This window comes from Carcharodon carcharias, chromosome 2 (assembly GCF_017639515.1).
Source record: "Carcharodon carcharias isolate sCarCar2 chromosome 2, sCarCar2.pri, whole genome shotgun sequence".
NCBI classification, from domain to species: Eukaryota; Metazoa; Chordata; class Chondrichthyes; order Lamniformes; family Lamnidae; genus Carcharodon; species Carcharodon carcharias.
In genome coordinates, this window is record NC_054468.1 from 151,609,028 (window position 1) to 151,630,657 (window position 21,630).

Genomic DNA, 21,630 nt, shown 5'->3' on the forward strand with positions numbered 1-21,630 from the left:
TTGGCTTTCATTTACAATTTGTTTATTATGAAGCCTGAAATGCCCTCTTGTTGCACCACCATGATTGTAGCCCCAGTAATGAGAATGTATTGCATCCAATATCTGGGCCAGAATTTTCCCGTCGCCGATTTGGGGGCGGGGCCCGCTCCACGATGGGAAAATGACGTGGGATGAGGTCGGGAGGAACCCTTGATGTCATCCCGTCCCATTTAAATATTCAGGAAGGCAGGCGGACAGCGACATCAGCTGTCCGCCCACCGACCTGTCATGGCCAATTAACCCAGGATAATTAACCCAATTAAAGGCCCTGCCTGTCCAACCTTAAGAGCCCTGGGCAGTAGAAAAAACATGAAACATGAAACCTCATCCACTGGTTCATGTCCATTTTAAAAATCTTTAATAAACTTTGTCATATTTATTAACATGTCCCATCTCGTGTGACATTGTCACTTGAGGGGGACATGTTAATAATTTTTTATTTTTCTAATTCTGAGGTTTTTTAAACTGTCACCAATCTCCCTGACACAGCACTTAGTTTCAGGGAGCAGTGCGCACGTGTGAAAGAGCGCACTTTGACAGTTGGAGAATTCCACCCTCCCCCCTGCAAAGGAAGCACAGCCCATTGGGTGGGCCTTAATTGGCCCGCCCACTCAAAATAGCGGCAGTGCCTGTTTTGGTGGCAGAGTTTGGCTGCCCGCCCACCACTGAGCTGGTGGTGCCCACCCGCCCATTGAGGGCTAAATTCTGCCCCTGATGTATAGCTAGATTAAAATGAGACTTTATAATTGAGATATATCTATATTATATATATATCTATATCAGTATATATCTATATATATATATCTTATATATATCTCTCTCTCCCTCTCTCCCTCATTTTCAACATTTCTTTTGCATAGAACAATGAATGCTCATCGCTGTGTAAATGAGTTAACTTAGTTACTGATTCTCATTGTATGAGATTTAAAAATTAAGCTTAGTAGAGAGGAGAGTAGCAGTAAACTTGTGGCTGGCAGCAGGCAATTAGTTTAATTTTTTAAATGTTATTTGTGAAAAGAAATGACCAAAGATCAAGTGGATTTCATTTGTGACACAAAGTTGGCAATTATTTTTGTTTTAAAATCTATTTAATGTCATTTTAACTGAAGGATATTTGTAGTTAATAGCTTCAGGAAAGAACACAGGATATTCTGGGGTGGAGCCAGTGAGATCAGACAGTGATTTGCAAAAGAAGCAAATATGATTGAGAAATATCTTTTTCACACAATGAGTGGTTCGGGTCTGGAATGCACTGCATGGAAGTGTGGTGGAGGCAGGTTCAGTCGAGGCATTCAAGAGGGCATTGGATGATTATTTGAATAGAAACAGTGCACAGGGTTATGGAGAAAAGACAGGAGAATGGCACTGAGTCATAGTACTCATTTGGAGAGCCACTGTAGACACGATGGGCCAAATGGCCACCTCCTGCACTGTAACAATTCTGTTATACTGTGACGACAAAACCCTCTGGCCCTTTGGTATTTTGCTGTCCATTTTTTGTATCTTTTTGTAGGTGCTATTTGGTACAGCTGATGGACAAGTGATAGTGATGGACTGCCATGGACGTATGCTGGCTCATGTATTACTTCATGAATCTGATGGTATCCTGGGAATGTCTTGGAATTATCCTAGTTTTCTTGTGGAGGACAGTAGCGAGAGTGACACAGACTCTGATGATTACTCACCACCACAAGGTATCTATTCATGTATCTATGTTATAATGCTTCTGATTGCGAAATTATAGAAATAAAACCTTTGTGGTTACTAAATATTGTACTAGCATTGTAAGTATGTAATTGCTTTGGCCCAGTATTTGCACTGTATTTGTCCCAGCCTTCTCCATTTTCATCTCTGGGTATATCCTGTCGCACTGGCAGGAACAGTGATATACTGTCAAGGGAGAGTGGTCCTGGGATTCCTCAGCGTACATTCCGGACTCCATGAGGTTTCATGGCATCTGGTCAAACCTGGGCAAGGAAAACTCCTGCTATTACTGTCTTCCACCCTCCCTCAGCTGACAAATCAGTTTTTCTCCTTGTTTATCACCACTTGGAAGAAGCACTGAGTAGCAAGGGCACAGAATCTACTCTGCTAAGTGACCTTCAATACCTATCACCAAGAGTGACTCATAGCACCTATTGACTGAGCTGGCCAAGTCCTGAAGGGCATACCTGCCAGATTGGAACTGCAGCAGGTGGTGAGAGAGCCAAAGTGAGGGAAACACCTACTTGACTTCATTCTCATCATTTACCTGTTGTAGATTCAAGACAATATTGGTAAGAGTGAGCACTGCACAGTCCTTGTGAGATCAAGGCTCATCTTCACTCTGAGGGCAACCTCCATTGTGTTGTGTGCCACTACCACCATGTTAAATGGGATAGACTCAGGATAGATCTGGCAAGTCAAAACTGGGCATCCATGAGACACTGGGCCATTAGCAACAGCAGAATTATATTCAACCACAGTGTGTAACCCCATAGTCCAACATATCACTCTCATTAATATTAACCACCTATCTAGAGGACCAACTCTAGTTCAGTAAGGAGTTTAGGAGAGTATGCCAGGAACAGCACCAGGCATAATTAAAAATGGGATGTTAACCTGGTGAAGCTACAGCAGAGGGAACTACTCGCTAAACAGCAATATGTAGTAGATAGAGCTAAGTGATCCCACAGCTTATGGATCGGATCAAAACTCTGCATCCTGCCACATCCAGTCATGAATGGTGGTGAACAATTAAACAACTAAATGGAGGAGACTCCAAAAATATCTAGATCCTCAATGATGTAGGTGCCCATCACATCATTGCAAAAGACAAGTCTGAAGCATTTACAATCATGTTCAGCCAGAAGTGCTGTGGACCCATCTCAGGCTTCTCTTGAAGTCCCCCATCATCATAGATGCTAGTCTTCAAGCAATTCATTTCACTGCATGAAATATCAAGAAATGGCTGAAGGCAATGAATATAGCAAAGGCTATGGGCTCAGACAGCACCCAGGCTGTAGTACTGAAGTTTTGGGCTTCAAAACTAGATGTGCCCTTAGCCAAGCTCCAATACAGCTACACCACTGGTATTTACCACAATGCAGAAAATTGCCCTGCCCACAAAAAGCAGGATAAATCCAAGCCAGCTAATTACCACCCCCCAGCCATCCAAATCTTCAGCAAAGTAATGGAAGGTGTGTTCGACATTGCTATCGAGTATCACTTATTCAGCAACAGCCTGCTTGCCTGTGCTGAAATGAGGTTTTTCCAGGGCTGTTCAACTCCAGACCTCATTATAGCCTTGGCCCAAACATGGACAAAAGAACTGAATTCCAGAGATGATGTGAGAGTGATAGCCACTGGTCATCAAGGCAGCATTTGACTGAATGTAGCATCACGAAGCCCTAGCAAAATTGAAGACAGAGGGAATCAGCAGAATAACTCTCAAATGGTTGGAGTCTTATCTAGTAGAAAGGAAGATGATTGTGGTTGTTTAAGACCACATGTAGACCAGACCATGTAAGGACGGCAGATTTTCTTCCCTAAAGGGATACTCAGGCATAGTGTCTGAGGCTCAACTGTTGTCATCTGCTCCATCGCAAGGTCAGAAGTGGGGAAGTTGGCCACCAATTATACCTTTCGCAATTCTTCAGACATTGAAGCAGCCAGTGCCTGCATGCAGCAAGACCTGGACAGCATTCAGGCTTCGGCTGATAAAAGGCTAATAACACACAGTGATAATGACCATCTCTAACAGGAGAGAATCTAATCATCTTCCCATGACATTCAGTAGGAGTAGGCCATTCAGCTCCTTGAACCTGCTTTTTTTAGTGTTCATGGGATGTGGGCATCGCTGAATAGACCAGCATTTATTGCCCATCCCTAATTGCCCTCGTTCAGAGCTGTTAGAACTGAGTGGCTTGCTAGGCCATTTCAGAGGGCGCTTAAGTGTCAACCACATTGCTGTGGGTCTGAAGTCAGATGTAGGCCAGACATGCAAGGTCAGCAGATTTTCTTCCCTAAAGGGACATAAGTGAACCAGATTTTTACGACAATTGGCAATAGTTTTCATAAGACTTTTAATTTCAGATTTTTATTGGATTCACATTTAATCATCTGCAGTGGTAGGATTCAAACCCGGGTCCCCAGAGGATTACCCTGGGCCTCTGGAATACTGGCCCAGTGAGAATACCACTTTGCCACCGCCTCCTCTGCCATTCAGTTAGATCATAGCTGATCGTCTACCTCAACACCACTATCCCCATATCACTTGATGTCATTAGTCTCTAGAAATCTATGGATCTCAGTCTTGAACATTCTCAATGACTGAGCTTCCACAGCCTTCTGGGGTAGAGCATTTAAAAGATTCACTACTCTTGAGTGAAGAGATTCCTCCTCATCTCAGTCCTAAGCGGCTTGCCCCTTATTCTGAGACTATGTCCCTTAGTTCTAGGCCACCACCCACCCAACCCCGAGGAAACAGCCTTTATGAATCTAACCTATCTAGCTCCTTAAGAATTTTGTAAGTTTCAATAAGATCACCTCTTATTCTTCTAAACTCTAGAGAATACAGGCCCAGCCTCCTCAATATCTCTTCATAAGACAGTCCCGCCATCCCAGGAATTAGTCTGGTGAAACTCCGCTGCATTCCCTCTATGACAAGTAAATCCTTCCTTGGGGAACCAAACTGCACAATACTCCAGATGCAGTCTAACCAAGCTTCTATACAAATGAAGCAAGACACCTTTACTCCTATACTCAAATCCTCTTATGATATAGGCCAACCACCTGCCTTCCAAGTTGCTTGCTGCACCTGCATGTTAGCTTTCAGTGACTTATGAACAAGGACACCCAGGTTCCTTTGGACATCAACGCCTCCCATGTAGACCTATTAGCCTGATGACAGCAGTAGGGAAAATACTGGAATCCATTATTAAGGATGCAATAACTGGGCATTTAGAAAATAATGATCTGATTGGGCAGAGTTGACATGAGTTGAGAAGGAAATCATGTTTGACAAACTTGTTAAGAGTTTTTTGAAGATGTTACTAGCAGAATAGATAAGGGGATCCAGTGGATGCGGTGTATTTGGATTTTCAGAAAGCTTTCAATAAGGATCTACATGAGTTAGTAAACAAAATTAGAGTGCATGCGATGGGGGTAATATACTGGCATGGATTGAGGATTGGTTAATGGATAGAAAACAGAGAATAAACAGGTAATTCTCAGGTTGGCAGGCTGTGACTATTAAGGCCCCATATCGATCAATATTTGGGGCCAAGTTGTTCACAATCTATATCAATGATTTGGATATGGGAACCAAATGTAATATTTCTAAGTTTGCGGAATACACTAAACTAGATGGGAATGTGTGTTCCGAGGATGATGCAAAAATGCTTCAAGGAGATTTGGACATGCCTAATGAGTGGACAAGAACGTAGTAGATGGAATAAGTGTGGATAACTGAGCAGTAAGTGGAACAGAGATTCAGAATATTTCTTAAATGATGAGAGTTTCATGGCTGTCATCAGACTTTTATTTTCAGATTTTTATTGGATTCAAATTTAATCATCTGCAGTGGTGGGATTTGAACCCAAGTCCCAAGAGGATTACCCTGGTCTATAGTTCCCGATTCTCTCTCCCTCCTTTCTTAAATAGCAGGGTTACAACTGCAACTTTCCAAACTGCAGGCACCATTCCAGAATCTATAGAATTTTGAAAGATGACCAGCAATGCATCCACTATCTCCAGAGCCAACCTCCTTCAGCACCCTGGGATGTTCATCATTGGGTCACTGGGATTGATCAACTTTCAGTCCCATTAATTTATCCAGTGCTACTTTTTCACAAACATTAATTTCTTTCACTTCCTCATTCCCACTAGTCCCTTGGTTCCATATTATTTCTGAGAATATTTTTTGTATCTTCCTCCATGAAGGCAGACAATATAGTAATTACTTAGCTTCTCTGCCATTTCCCTGTTCCAGAATCACAGAATCTCTCAGTGCAGAAGAGGTGCTTCGGCCCATCGAGTCGCACCAGCACATGAGAAACGCCTGATCTACCTAATCCCATTTACCAGCACTTGGCCCATAGCCTTGAATGTTATGACGTGCCAAGTACTCATCCAGGTACTTTTTAAAGGATGCGAGGCAACCTGCCTCCACCTCCCTCCCAGGCAGTGCATTCCAGACCGTCACCACTGTCTGGGTAAAAAAGTTTTTCCTCACATCCCCCCCTAAACCTCTTGCCCCTCACCTTGAACTTGTGTCTCCTCGTGACCGACCATTCAACTAAGGGGAACAGCTGCTTCCTATCCACCCTGTCCATGCCTCTCATAATCTTGTACACCTCGATCAGGTCGTTCCTCAGTCTTCTCTGCTCCAACGGAAACTACCCAAGTCGATCCAACCTCTCTTCATAACTTAAATGTTTCACCCCAGGCAACAACCTTGTGAATCTCCTCTGCACCCCCTCCAGTGCAATCACATCCTTCCTATAATGTGATGACCAGAATTGCACACAGTACTCCAGCTGTGGCCTCACCAAGGTTCTATACAACTCCAACATGACCTCCCTACTTTTGTAATCTGTGCCTCAATTGATAAAGGCATTTGTCCCATATGCCTTTTTCACCACCCCACTAACATGCCCCATAGCCTTCAGAGATCTAAGGACACCACACGCCAAGGTCCCTTTGTTCCTCAGAACTTCCTAGTGTCATGCCTTTCATTGAATACTTCCTTGTATCACCTCACACTTTCTAGGGTTAAATCCCATTTGCCACTTATCTGCCCATTTGACCATCCCGTCTATATCGTCCTGTAGCCCAAGACACTCAACCTTACTGTTAACCACCCGGCCAATCATTGTGTCATCCGCAAACTTACTAATCCTACCCCTCACATGGTCATATATGTTGTTTATATAAATGACAAATAATAGGGGACCCAGCACTGGACATGAGCTTCCTGTCACTAAAGCAGCCTTCTGTCATCACCCTCTGTCTCCTACAACTAAGCCAATTTTGAATCCACCTTATCAAATTGCCCTGTATCCCATGTGCATTTGCCTTCTTTATAAGCCTCCCATGTGGGACCTTGTCAAGGGCTTTGTGAAATCCATATAAACTACATCAACTGCACTACCCTCATCTACATGCCTGGTCACCTCTTCAAAAAATTCATCAAATTTGTTAGGTATGACCTCCCCCTGACATTTAAATTCCCCTGTCTCTGCCTGTAACATTTGCCTTTGTTAATCTTTTCCTTTTTACATACTGTTTGAAGATTTACAGCCTGTTTATATGTTCTTGCTAGTTAATATTCAAATTCTATTCTCCCTTATCAGTTTCTTGATCCTCCTTGCTGAATTCTAAAATGCTCCCAATCCTCAGGTTTACTACCCTTTTTGGCAACTTTAAAAGCTTCCTCCTTTGATCTAATACAATCTTTAACTTCTTTTGTTAGCCATGGTTGACTCACTTTTCCTTTTGGGTTTTGGGCCTTAAAGGAATGTATATTCGTTGCAAACCTTGTTGCAATCCACCACAGACAACTTGGTCATCTCACCTTCATAGTTTCCTTTGTTTAGATTTAAGACCCTAGTTTTGGATTGAACTACATTGTTTTCAAACCTAATCTAAAATTCTTTCATATTAAGGTCACTCTTCCTTAAAAGTTCTCTTGCAACAAGATTATTAGTTCGTCCTTTCTAGTTGCATAATAGTAAATCTAAAGTAGCCTATTCTCGAGTTAGTTTCTCAACATACTGCTTGAGTAAACTATCTTGTACACATTTGAGGAATTTGCTCTCCACAGCATTAGTACTCAGTAGATTTACACAATCTATATGTAGATCGAAGTCGTCCATAATTACTGTATTGCACGTGTTATATGTACCTTTAATTTCCTGATTTATACCATGTCCTGACTAGCCACTACTGTTTGATGGCCTATAAACAACCCTTACCAATGTTTGCTGTCCCTTGCTGTTTCTTAGCTCCACCCAGATAGATTCTACATCTTGTTCTTCCGACCTTAGGTCCTACCTCACTAATATATCAATATCATCCCTTATTATCTGCGTGACTCCACCTTCTTTTCCTTTTTGCCCATCATTCCTAAATGTCGAATACCCTTGAATATTTAGTTCCCAGCATTGGTCACCCTGTAGTCATGTCCCCTTAATGGCAATCAGATTATACCTGTCTATTTGTGCCATCAATTGATCTACCTTGTTGTCAATGTGAATTGCATTTAGATAGGATGCTTTTAATTCTGCCTTTTTAACATTATTCCATAGCTTGACTCTATTTGATGCTGGTATTTGTTTCTGCCTTCTACATTTTTAAAAATTCATTTATAGGATGTGGGCATCACTGGCTGGGCCAGCATTTATTGCCCATCCCTAATTGCCCTTGAGAAGATGGTGGTGAGCTGACTTCTTGAACTGCTGCAGTCCATGTGGTGTAGGTACACCCACAGTGCTGTTCGGGAGGGAGTTCCAGGATTTTGACCCAGTGACAGTGAAGGAACGGTGATCTCTGTCCAAGTCAGGATAGTGAGTGGCTTGGAGGGGAACTTCCAGTTGGTGGTGTTCCCGTGTAACTGCTGCCCTTGCCCTTCTCGATGGTAGCGGTCGTTGGTTTGGAAGGTGCTGCCTAAGGAGCCTTGGTGAGTTTTTGCAGTACATCTTGTAGATGGTACACACTGCTGCCACTGTTCATCGGTGGTGGAGGGAGTGAATGTTTGTGTAAGGGTGCCAGTCAAGCAGGCTGCTTTGCCCTGGATGGTATCAAGCTTCTTGTGTGCTGTTGGAGCTGCACTCATCCAGGCAAGTATTCCATCACACTCGGGACTTGTGCCTTGTAGGTGGTGGACAGGCTTTGAGGAGTCAGGAGATGAGTCACTTGTCGCAGGATTCCTAGCCTCTGACCTGCTCTTGTAGCCACAGTATTGATGTGGCTATTCCAATTTAGTTTCTTGACAATGGTAACCCTCAGGATGTTGATAGTGGGGGATTCAGCGATGGTAATGCCATTGTCAAGGGGCAATGGCTAGATTCTCTCTTGTTGGAGATGATCATTGTCTGGCACTTGTGTAGCGTGAATGTTACTTGCCACTTGTTAGCCCAAGCCTGGAAATTGCCTAGGTCTTGCTACGTTTGGACATGGTCTGCTTCAGTATCTGAGTTGTGAATGGTGCTGAACATTGTGCAACCATCAGCAAACATTTCCACTTCTGACCTTATGATGGAAGGAAGGCCATTGATGAAGCAGTGGCCTAGGACGCTACCCTGAGGAACACCTGCAGTAATGTCCTGCAACTGAGATGATTTGCCTCCAACAAGCGCAACCATCTTCCTTTGTCCTAGGTATGACTCCAACCAGTGAAGAGCTTTCCGCCGATTCCCATTGACTCCAGCTTTGCTAGGTTTTCTTGGTGCCATACTTGGTCAAATGCTGCCTTGATATCAAGTGCAGTCACTCTCACCTCACCTGTGGAGTTCAGCTCCTTTGTCCATGTTTGAACCAAGGCTGTAATGAGGTCAGAAGCTGAGTGACCATGGCGGAACCCAAACTGAGCGTCAGTGAGCAGATTATTGCTAAGCAAGTGCCGCTTGATGGCACTGTTTATGACCCCTTCCATCCCTTTACTGATGATAGAGAGTGGCCGGATTGGATTTGACTTGCTTTTTGTGTACAGGCAACTTTCCACATGGCTGAGTAGATGCCAGTGTTGTAGCTGTACTGGAACAGCTTGGCTAGGGGTGTGGCAAGTTCTGAAGCACAAGTCTTCAGTACTATTACTTTTCACTTTCCATTACCAGCTTTGTTTTTCTCCTCTCTGAATTCCCTCTCAGGTTCCCATCCGCAGTTGATAGCATTACCAGCACTGAATCCCCCACCAGCAACATCCTGGTGGTCATCATTGACTAGTAACAGCAGGATCAGCCATATAAATACTGTGTCTACAAGTGCAGATTAGAGGCTTGGAATTCTGCCGTGAGTAAATCGCCTCCTGGCTCTCCAAAGCCTGTCATCCATCTAGAAGGCACAAGCCAGGATTGTGATGGAATACTTCCCACTTGCCAAGTGAGTGCAGCGCCAACTAATATCAAGATGCTCGATACCACCCAAAACAAAGCAGCCCGTTTGATTGCACCCTATCCACCACCTTAAACAATCATTTCCTCTATCACTGATGCACAGTGACAACAGTGCATACCAACAAGATGCACTGCAGGAACTTGCTCGTGTGTACCAATTAGCAGGAACTTCGACAGCATCTTGCAAATCTGGAATCTCGACCAGCTAGAAGAACAAGGGCAGCAGAGGAATGAGGATATCAACACCTGAAAGTTCCCCTCCAAGTCACATATCATCCTAACTTGGAACTATATTGCTGTTCCTTCACTGTTACTGGGTCAATATCCTGGAACTCTCTCCCCTAACAGCATTGTAGGTGTACCTATACCAGAGACTGCAGCAGTATAAGAAAGCAGCTCACCACCACCTTTTCAGTGGCAATTTTTGAAATACTGGTCTTGCCAGCTTACAATGCAAGAATGAATAGAAAACATTTTTGATCCTAAAAGAGTAAAAGGTCTTGTCAAATAATGAACAGTGGCAAATCTGGAAAAAGACAACTTTTTTTGAGGGTTTGGTGTCTTGTCATAATGCTAAGAATTCTAATAAGCACAATTAGTGTTTGGAGCCAAAATAAAGGGGGCACCTTCTTCATTGAAATGTGCTTGGGAAACCTTTTCTTTGAAGTAAGCCAAAGAGGCATGTATCATTTTCATTGTAATGACATTTAAAAGTGACACAGCATGACTTTTGTTACGGTTGTCATTTCAACATGTGTGGCAAAATTTTATTTGTCTGTGAACAGCTTTTCGTGAAATGTTACTTCTTCAATCTTTAGTCTCTGCACGAATTTTCAGTTATGTGGCAGTTAGTTATTGCTTGAGGGGCATGGTCATGATAATTTAGATGGTACATTGATGGCGATATTAAACGGCTTCCTATGTTTGTATAGTCTAAAGAAATAAGTTAACCAACAGAATGTATTTCAGATGGCTAAATGCAACTCTGGCTAGCTGACTACTTTAAATCCTAGTCATCCCTCTGCTTTGCCTCAAATTGGGGTATCTTGTTCCTTCATGTTCTGAGACTTAGGCTCAAAGTTGATTCGAATAGGCCAAATAACTACAGTTGTGCTGTCTTGCAAAATTGAGAGTTTATGCTAGAAGATTTAAACTTGTTCTTTTGTTTTGCTGTTGTCATCTTGCATGCATACATATCTGTAATGGCAGTTACACTGATCAATCTATAATTGGCCATTTTGTATTTATACCCTCTTTGGACTCACCCATAAGCAGAAATTGTTTCTCTGCATCTACCCTTTTAGAACCCGCTCAGGTCGTCTTAATGAGACATGGCCTGCTCAATCTGTCCTTAGGATTCCATCCCCTCAATTCTGGTAACATCCCTGTAATTCTTTTCACCACTTTGTACTATGGAGACCTGGACTGCACACAGTACTGTGGTTGGTCTATTTTGTATAAATTTAACATATCCTGCTCACATTTCCTAAGCTATAAAATTAAAGATTCACCTTGTCTTTTACCAAAGTATGGTTAGCTTTTCGGAAAGTTTTGTCTGGCCCACTGAGCAAAGGCATAGCCCTGTGTAATTTGAGGCCTATTCCACGCAACAAAAGGATTGATTATCATTTGCTGGTTTTGCTGATTGTATTTGTGTGTGTTCTAGCCCATCATCTAAATTGTTAATGCGTGCAGTGAATATTTGAGGCCCTAACACAGTTCCACACAGGACACTGCTTGGCACACAATGCCAATTATGCCAACTGCCCATTATCCCTACCCTCTGTTGCCACTCAGCCAATTTTCTAACCAGGTCAATAATTTGCCTCCGATTTCGTGAGCTGTAACTTCAGCTACCAGTCTCTTTATCACATATCTTCGGGAGTGCAAATAAATAACTTCCCCCTGTCCACTCCTTTAGTCATCTCTTCAAAAAATTCAATCAGTTTTGTCAGGTATGATCTACCTTTACAAATCCATGTTGGCTCTCTTTTTGTCTGCTTCTTTCAAGGTATTCAGTCATTCTATCCTTAGTTATAGACTCTAGCAATTTCCTGGTAACAGGCATTAAGCTAGCTGCTCAATAATTCCTCGGTTTGTCCCCCTCGCCTTTCTTAAACATTAGAGTGATTAGAGCAATTTTCCAATCTAAAGAAATGTTTCCTGAATTGAGAGAAGTTCGGAAAATTATAGTTATGGCACCTGCAGTGTTTTAATCTATTTCCTTTAGAACTCTGGAATGGAAGCTCCTGGAAATTTGTTACTCTGTTGATAGCCATTTTTTTTTCATTACTGCTCTTTTGTTTTCATTAATTTTAGTATTAGTTCCTTTAGAAATTTTGACATGCTGACCTTTTTCTCCACTGTAAATATTTGATGCAAAGTAATTATTCAGCAAGTCTGTCATTTGCTTATTTTCATTGACAACATCACTATTATCAGTTTTCAAAGGGCCCACTTAACTCCTGGCTACTCTTCCTAATGTAATTGTACATCTTTTTGTGTTGATCTTGAGAAGAAAAGTGCAAGGGATATTATGTTTTCTTTTTGTAGCTCTTTGTCACTTTTTGCTGTTTCTTTCCCATTTGCCAGGATCTATGCTGATTTTTGCATATTTGTAATCTTTTAGTTTATTTTGTAGAACTATGGCCTCTTATTGGGTATAAACTGATTTTATATCACATTAAATTATTTTTGAGCATCCCCCGCTCACCTGCAATTTTAACCATTAACAGATTTTCCCGGTTTACAATCAACAGTATCTGACCCCTTTCAGTTAATTTCTTCATTGTTTACAGAGCGTAATGATCAAAAATAATTTTATGCACCTATATTTGTGGTTATTTTTAAACTAAGTACTTTGTTTTAAATTCCAATTCCTATTTAAATCTATTAAGGTGGTCAACTAACATAAAATAGTCTCAACAACTGGCATTTTGAGTGATTGCTACAAAAATGGCTCTTGCGTTCAGAAACTAATCTGCATTTAACTAGGCCTTGAAAATGTAAGTTATGGCTGTGTATTTTTGTTACAGATGGCCCACCAGTATACCCTTTACCAATTCAGAACAGCAAGCCGCTGCTGACTGTTAGCTTCACTTCTGGGGATATTAGCATGATGAACAACTATGATGATTTATCACCCACTATTATCCACTCAGGTTTAAAAGGTGAGAAATACAGTTTCCAATATTTTTAAAATGTGAGATGGTAGCTTAGTATGTTCATCAAAAAGTATTTAAGCTTTTTTTCACTTGCACAATAACATGACAGAGATTTCATTTAATTCCTTTGTAATTAAGATGATGCAGCACTGTTCTCCCTCACCAAATAAATAGGCTTCAAAGGTACATTCATGAGATATTACCCTTTCCGACTTTCAAATCTATATATAATATATAGGCATAATGAGTTTTCAGAAAGGGGCAATATTCCGAACTGAGATTAAGGGGAGACTAGAAGATCAAAGTGAATTCTCCAAACCATTCTAGTGTGCTTTCTTAAATCTAGTTTAGACATCATTTGAAGTTAGGACCAAATCACACCAGCGTGATGAATAAAGAAAAAGGGTGTGGGGAAAATCTTTGGAACGACTGTGGTGCGGACTCTGTGGTGTAAAAGATGTTCCTACCGAGTGCAAGTACAAGAAAACAAGAAAAAGGAGCAGGAGTAAACCATAAGTACTGCCAGGCCTGCTCCGCCATTCAGTATGATCATGGCTGACCTTGGATTTCAACTCCACTCTCCCGCCCACTTCCTATGTCTGTTTATTTCCTAAGAGAATGTCTATCCCACCCTTAAATGTATTCAACTGTGGAGCATCTAGAATCCTCTGGGGCAGAGTGTTCCAAAGATTCAGAACCCTTTGAGTGAAGTAATTCCTCCTCATCTCAGTCCCCTTATCCTGGGATTGTGCCTCTATGTTTAGATTCCCTGACCAGCAGAAACGATCTCTCAGCATCTACCCTGTCAAGGCCCTTCAGAATCTTATGTGTTTCAATGAGATTGCCTCTCATTCTTCTAAACTTCAGAGACTATAAACCCAATTTACATAATCTCTCATCACAGGGCAACCCCCTCATCCCAGAGACCAATTTAGTGAACCTTTGCTGTACTGCCTGCAATGCAAGTATATCCTTGTTTAAATATCGAAACCAAAACTGTTCACAGTATTCCTGATGTGGTCTCACCAAAGCCCTGTACAATTGTAGCAAGACTTTATTCCTGTACTCCAAACCCCTTGCAATAAGGGCAAACATGCCATTTGCCTTCCTTTTTGCTTACTGTACATGCATGCCAGCATTCTGCGTTTTTTGTATGAATACATCCAAGTCTCTCTGAATATCAGCATTTACAAGTTTCACACCTTTTAGAAAAGTATTTTGCTTTTCTATTCTTGTGACCAAAGCGAATAACTTCACACTTGCCCATATTATACTCCATCTGCCATTTGTTGCTCACTCACTTCAACCTGTCTTTCTTTCTTTGCAGCCTCTCAGTTTCTTCCCCACAGCTTACCTTTCCACCTCACTTTGTATTGTCAGCAAACTTAGGTACTTTACTCTGTCTCTTCATCTAAGTCATTAGTATAGATTGTAAACAACTGAGGCCCCAACACTGATCCTTGCGGCACTCGACTAGTCACAGTCTCCCAATTTAAAATACCCCATAGATCTACAAATTACTACTATCATAACTTCTAAATCCCCTAATTAATCTAAACCCCTGTTACATCTCCATTAAGTCAACAGTGAGATGTATAGATTTTAAAAGACCCAGGCAAAGTAGCACACAATACCCTGAAAAGTTCAATTGAAAGTGAGTTTTTCTCTGCTTCACTTCCTTATAGACAACGGCTTGAGGCTTAGTTGCTGGAGGCTTTTCACATTGTGTTAGATCTTAGAATGCCTGCCCTTACACACAACCTTCACCTCTTTAGATATATTTTCCTCTTTGAATGCAAATTCCCATTGTTTCACTATGCCTTTAGACTTTACCTCTCTAACAATAAAATCTATCATAGTACCAATTTTACCAGTAATCTTTGGAAAAAATAAACACACTGTTTCTTAACTTCTCCTGTCTAGATGTAACATTTTACTCCCTCTTTTGAATTCAAGCTCGTCTGGTTTATTTAAAAACGCACATGTTTCCTTTACATCTTACGTTCTAAAACTTCCGCTGTGTTTATCTACTTAACATTTCATACATCAAAACCTTCAGGCCATCTGCCTTCAATTCAATTAAGTCCCACACACACAGACCCCATTATTGCTCTACTTTACAATAAATACCATATGTTCCTAACTAGTTTTGAGATGTAAGAGAGTTAGAATGCATTTGCATTTTGTTGCATAGAACATTCAAGAAGGGGAGTGAATTCTGGCACCTAGCTAGCAGAGATCAAGTAATATGTTTATATTACTAATAACATTGGTACTATGAAAGGGGTTTTATTGTTAGAAAAGGTGGAGATCAAAGAGGCTGGTGATATAATGAGAATTTACATTCGCTGAGCTATGTTGGGTATAACAGACAGCAGTTTTGCGTTTGCTGGTTAGAGGCAAGTAACATCAAAGCAGCTATAAGCCTACCATTGTTTGTACAGGAACCAAAGTGAAAAGAACCTCATTTTGAATTTGTAAGATGAAAATGCTTTGCCTGGTGTCTGGTTAAGTCTCTGGGTGCTGTTTCCTTAATGGAGATTAATTTGGGAATTAATTTGTAATTTGTAGCCATGTGTATGTGTTTAATGTGTTGTAACTTAATAAAATATTCCAAGAACTGATGGTCTGATTTCTGAATTTAGAGCTGCATCTCAAACGTACCACTTAAAATATAGGTTATGACAGTTGTTTAAAGTTTGCCTCTGGGACTTCTAAATATCTCAACTTTACCACCTGCTGGGTCATAATATAGGTATGACTCCAACCAGCAGAGAGTTTTTCCCCCTGGTTCCCATTGACTCCAGTTTTGCTAGGGCTCCTTGATGCCACACCCAGCCAGATGCTGTCTTCAGGGGCAGTTACTCTCACCTCACCTCTAGAGTTTAGCTCTTTTGTCCATGGTTGAACCAAGGCTATAATGAGGTCAGGAGCTGAGTGACCCTGCTGGAACCCAAACAGAACGTCAGTGAGCAGTTTATTGCTAAGCAAGTGCCGCTTGAAGGCATTGTTGATGACCCCTTCCATCACTTTACTGAAGGTCGAGAGTAGACTGATGGGGCGGTAATTGGCTGGATTGGATTTGTCCTGCTTTTTGTGTACAGGACATACCTGGGCCATAAATGGGTCATTTTCTGTTTGGCAATATGTAATGAGTGGTGTGTGACAGGGGTCAGTGCTGGGGTCTCAACTTTTTACTATTTATATAAATGTCTTGGATGAAAGTATGGTTGCTAAACTTGATACAAAGGTAAGTAGGAAAGTAAGTTGCGAAGTTACACAAGGAGACTACAAAGGGGTGAGTGGACAAAGATCTGGCAAATGGAGTATAATGTGGGAAATGTGAATTTGGCAGGAAAAGTGGAAAAGAAGCATGTTATCTAAATGCTGAGAGATTGCAGAGATCTGAGATGTAGAGGGATCTGGGTGTCCTAGTGCATGAATCACCAAAGGTTAATATGCAGTTAGAGCAAGTAATTAGTAAAGCTAACAATGCTATTGTTTATTGTGAGCAGAATTAAATACAAAAGTAGGGAGGTTATTCTTCAGTTATATAGGACATTCGTGAGACCACATCTGGAGCACTGTCTACAGTATTGGTCTCCTTATTTAAGGAAGGATGTAAATGCGTTGGAAGCAGTTTGGAGAAGGTTTACTAGACTAATACCTGGAGTGGGAGGGTTGTCTTATGAGGAAAGGTTGGACAGATTAGGCTTGTATTCCCTGGAGTTTGGAAGAGGAAGAGGCGACTTGATTGAAACATATAGGATACTGAGGGGTCTTAACAGAGCGGATGTGGAAAGGATGTTTCCTGGCGGAGAATCTAGAAGTAGAGGTCACTGTTTAAAAATTAGGGGTTACCCATTTAAATCAGAGAGGACGAGAAATTCTTTCGCTGAGGACCATAAGTATGGTGGTGGAAGCAGAGTCTTTGAATATTTTTAAGACAGAGGTAGATAGATTCTTGATAATCAAGGTGTTCAAAGGTTATTGGGGTGGGTGGGAATGTGGAGTTGAGTTTTACAATCAGATCAGTCATGAACTTAGCGAATGGCAGAGCAGGTTCAAGGGGTCGAGTGGCCTACTCCTGATCCTGATTCTTATGTATGTAAGCCTGATGCACCTAACCTAAGGGGTCTGACAGCCTCCTGAAATCAAGCTAACTTTCTTCCTCCTGGTGCATCACAGTATTCCAGCTCATTAACTCTGTTGAAGTTCCTTGTACTGCACATGTAACTCTTTCGAGTACAAACCCGTTTCCCTCTGTTTCAGATGAAGTTACATTGTTTCATAGTTTGCCATTGTGAGATTTGAACTCTTGATCTGGGGGTTACAAACCCAGTACCATAACCACTTGGCTATTTAGGCCAAGCACACTGCACACGTAGTTGCTGTGGAACACAGTGGTGTCCACCAGCTCTCAATTGTTGCAGCTGCTGCACATCACCTGCTCTGCCTGCACATCAGAGCTCCCACATGGACCTTGAACTGCATTCCACTGCACTGAGGTACGCTGCCTTGCCTCTTTATTAACCTATTAACTAACTCAACAGAAATAAACTTAAATGTTAAAGAAAAATGCTCACAAGCTACTGACAGGAATCAAAAATAATAAAAAAGTGGCAACTCCCCTCTGCATAGAATTCCCACCTGTACCAGATTCCTGTTAATGATGTAATCAGTTCTGCGATCACTTCCCATTACTTATAAATGTTGACATGGTCTCTGCTTCAATCACTAACAGGATAGTGCATTCTACAACTATAGCTGTCAGTGTAAAAATAATTATTTCCTGTTTGCAGTCCTAAAAAACATGCATCTTACATTTGTGCCCCTGTTTATAAACCTCTGAAGTATAACACAGAAAAAGCCTGTTTCCATCTTCTCTGACCCATCATTGTGTAATTCTATGAGTTATATAGAACCTTGGTGAGGCCATAGCTGGAGAGTTCTGGCTGCCACATTATAGGAAGGATGTGATTGCACTGGAGGGGGTGCAGAGGAGATTCACCAGGATGTTGCCTGGGATGAAACATTTAAGTTATGAAGAGAGGTTGGATAGACTTGGTTGTTTTCGTTGGAGCAGAGAAGACTGAGGAACGATCTGATCGAGGTATACAAGATTATGAGAGACAAGGACAAGGTGGTTAGGGAGCAGCTGTTTCCCTTAGTTGAAGGGTCGGTCACGAGGGGACACAAGTTCAAGGTGAAGGGCAGGAGGTTTAGGAGAGATGTGAGGAAAACCTTTTTTACCCAGAGGGTGGTGGCAGTCTGGAATACGCTGCCTGGGAGGGTGGTGGAGGCGGGTTGCCTCACATCCTTTAAAAAGTACCTGGATGAGTACTTGGCACGTCATAACATTCAAGGCTATGGGCCAAGTGCTGGTAAACGGGATTAGGTAGGTAGTTCAGGTGTTTCTCACGTGTCGGTGCGACTTGATGGGCGGATGGGCCTATTCTACGCTGTGTAATTCTGTGATTCTGTGAACTCTTATCAAATCATTCCCTAGTTTGAAACTCTGATGTGAAGTCATCCTTGAATTTAATTTAATTAAACGCACGCGTGCGTGTGCGCTGTCTCTCAAAGCTCTCTCTCAAAGCGTTGTCTCTCAACGCGGGCTCTCTCAATGCCATGCTCTCAACGCGCGCGCTGTCTCTCAATGCGCGTGCTTTCTCAACGTACATGCATGCTCTCTCAACGTACGTGCGTGCTCTCCCAACGTACGTGCGTGCTCTCAACGTACGCGCGCGCGCTCTCTGTGCGCAAGCTCTCTTAACGCTCTCTCAGCACGCGTGCGCGCTCTCTCAACACACGCTCTGTCTCAACATTCTCTCTCAACACACTCTCTCAACGCACACTCTCTCTTTCTCTCAAAGCACCCTCTTTCTCTCAAAGTGCCCGCTTGCTGTCTCTCAACACACTCTCACTCTCAACGCGTGTGCTTGCTCTCTCTCAACGCGCGTGCTTGCTCTCTCTCAACGCAGGCGCTCGCACTCTCTCAACGTGCGCACTCGCTCTCTCTCAACGTGCGCGCTCGCTCTCTCTCAACGTGCACGCTCGCTCTCTCTCAACGTGCACGCTCGCTCTCTCTCAACGTGCACGCTCGCTCTCTCTCAACGTGCACGCTCGCTCTCTCAACGTGCACGCTCGCTCTCTCAACGTGCACGCTCGCTCTCTCAACGTGCACGTTCACTCTCAATGCGGGTGCTCGCTCTCTCAATGCGTGCACTTGCTAGCTTTCAACGCGCGTTTGCTCTCTCAACGTACACAGTCACTCTCACTGCTCACTCTTAATGCTCTCAATGCACACACTCAACGCTCTCTCACTCTCAACATTCTCTCAACGCACACTCTCACTCTCAACGCTCTTTCTCAATGCATATTCTCACACTCAATGCTCTCTGTCAACGCACATTCACTCTCAACGCTCTCTCTCAACGCACACTTACTCTCAATGCTCTCTCAACGCGCACTCTCAATGCTCTCTCAACGCGCACTCTCAATGCTCTCTCAACGCGCACTCTCAATGCTCTCTCAACGCGCACTCTCAATGCTCTCTCAACGCGCACTCTCAATGCTCTCTCAACGCGCACTCTCAATGCTCTCTCAACGCGCACTCTCAATGCTCTCTCAACGCGCATTCTCAATGCTCTCTCAATGCACTCTCAACGCTTTCTCACAATGCGCACTCACTCTCTCAACGTGCACTCTCCACACACTCTTTCAACGCATGCGCTCTCTCTCCACGCGCTCGTTCTCTCTCAACACGCTTGCACTCTCTCTCCCTCTCTCCCAACGCACACTGTCTCTCAATGCATTCTCTCCCTCTCTCAACACACACTGTCTCTCAATTCATTCTCTCCCTCAACACACACTCTCTCAACGCATTCTCTCTCTCAACGCACACTCTCAATGCACATTCTCTCTCAATACTCTCTATCTCAGCGCATATTCTCGCTCTCTCAATGCACACTCTCAACGCACACTCTCTTTCAACGCACACTCTCAACACACTCTCTCTCCATGCACACTCTCTCAACGCACACTCTCTCTCTCTCAATGCACACACATTCAATGCTCACATACACTAAACGCACACTCTCAATGCTCTATAACAGCGCACATTCTCGCGCTCTCTCAATGCACATTTTCGCTCTCTCAACGCACACTCTCACTCTCAACGCGCACACTCACTCTCAACGCACACTGTTTCTCAATGCACACTCTCTCTCAACGCACACACTCAATGCACACTCTCTCTCTTTCAAGGTACACTGTCCCTCTCAACGCACACTGTCCCTCTCAACGCACACTGTCCCTCTCAACGCACACTGTCCCTCTCAACGCACACTCTCCCTCTCAACGCACACTCTCCCTCTCAACGCACACTCTCCCTCTCAACGCACACTCTCCCTCTCAACGCACACTCTCTCTCTCAACGCACACTCTTTCATGCGCGCGCTATCTCTCAACGTGCCCGCTCTCTCAACGCGCCCACTCTCTCAACCTGTGCGCGCGCGCTCTCAACGCACACTCTCTGTCTCAACACTCTCTCTCAACGCACATTCTCTCAATGCACACTCTCACTCTCAACGCTCTCTATCTCAGTGCACATTCTCGCTTTCTCTCAAAGCACGTTCTCTCTCTCTCTCAATGCACATTTTTGCTCTCTCAACGCACACTCAACGCACACTCTCTCTTTCAACGCACACACTCTCTCAACGCACACACTCTCTCAACGCACACACACTCTCTTTCAACGCACACGCACTCTCTCAACGCACACACTCTCTTTCAATGCACACTCTCTTTCAACGCACAATCTCTTTCAACGCACACACTCTCTTTCAACGCACACACTCTTTCAACGCGCACACACTCTCTTTCAACGCGCACACACTCTCTTTCAACGCGCACACACTCTCTTTCAACGCACACACACTCTCTTTCAACGCGCACACACTTTCAACGCACACACTCTCTCTTTCAACGCACACACTCTCTCTTTCAACGCACACACTCTCTCTTTCAACGCACACACTCTCTCTTTCAATGCACACACTCTCTCTTTCAACGCACACACTCTCTCTTTCAACGCACACACTCTCTCTTTCAACGCACACACTCTCTCTTTCAACGCACACACTCTCTCTTTCAACGCACACACTCTCTCTTTCAACGCACACACTCTCTCTTTCAACGCACACACTCTCTCTTTCAACGCACACACTCTCTCTTTCAACGCACACACTCTCTCTTTCAACGCACACACTCTCTCTTTCAACGCACACACTCTCTCTTTCAACGCACACACTCTCTCTTTCAACGCACAC

The 21,630-nt window shown here is 43.1% G+C and overlaps 1 protein-coding gene across 1 annotated transcript in view; it reads left to right on the forward strand.

Moving 5' to 3' along the window:
• tulp4a (TUB like protein 4a) overlaps positions 1 to 21,630 on the forward strand; it is a 491,793-nt gene that overhangs the window by 107,601 nt on the left and 362,562 nt on the right. The window contains exons 4-5 of the mRNA XM_041217482.1: positions 1,553 to 1,733; positions 13,169 to 13,303. Of these exons, the coding sequence (XP_041073416.1) occupies positions 1,553 to 1,733; positions 13,169 to 13,303 (316 nt within the window). The remainder of the gene's footprint in view (positions 1 to 1,552; positions 1,734 to 13,168; positions 13,304 to 21,630) is intronic.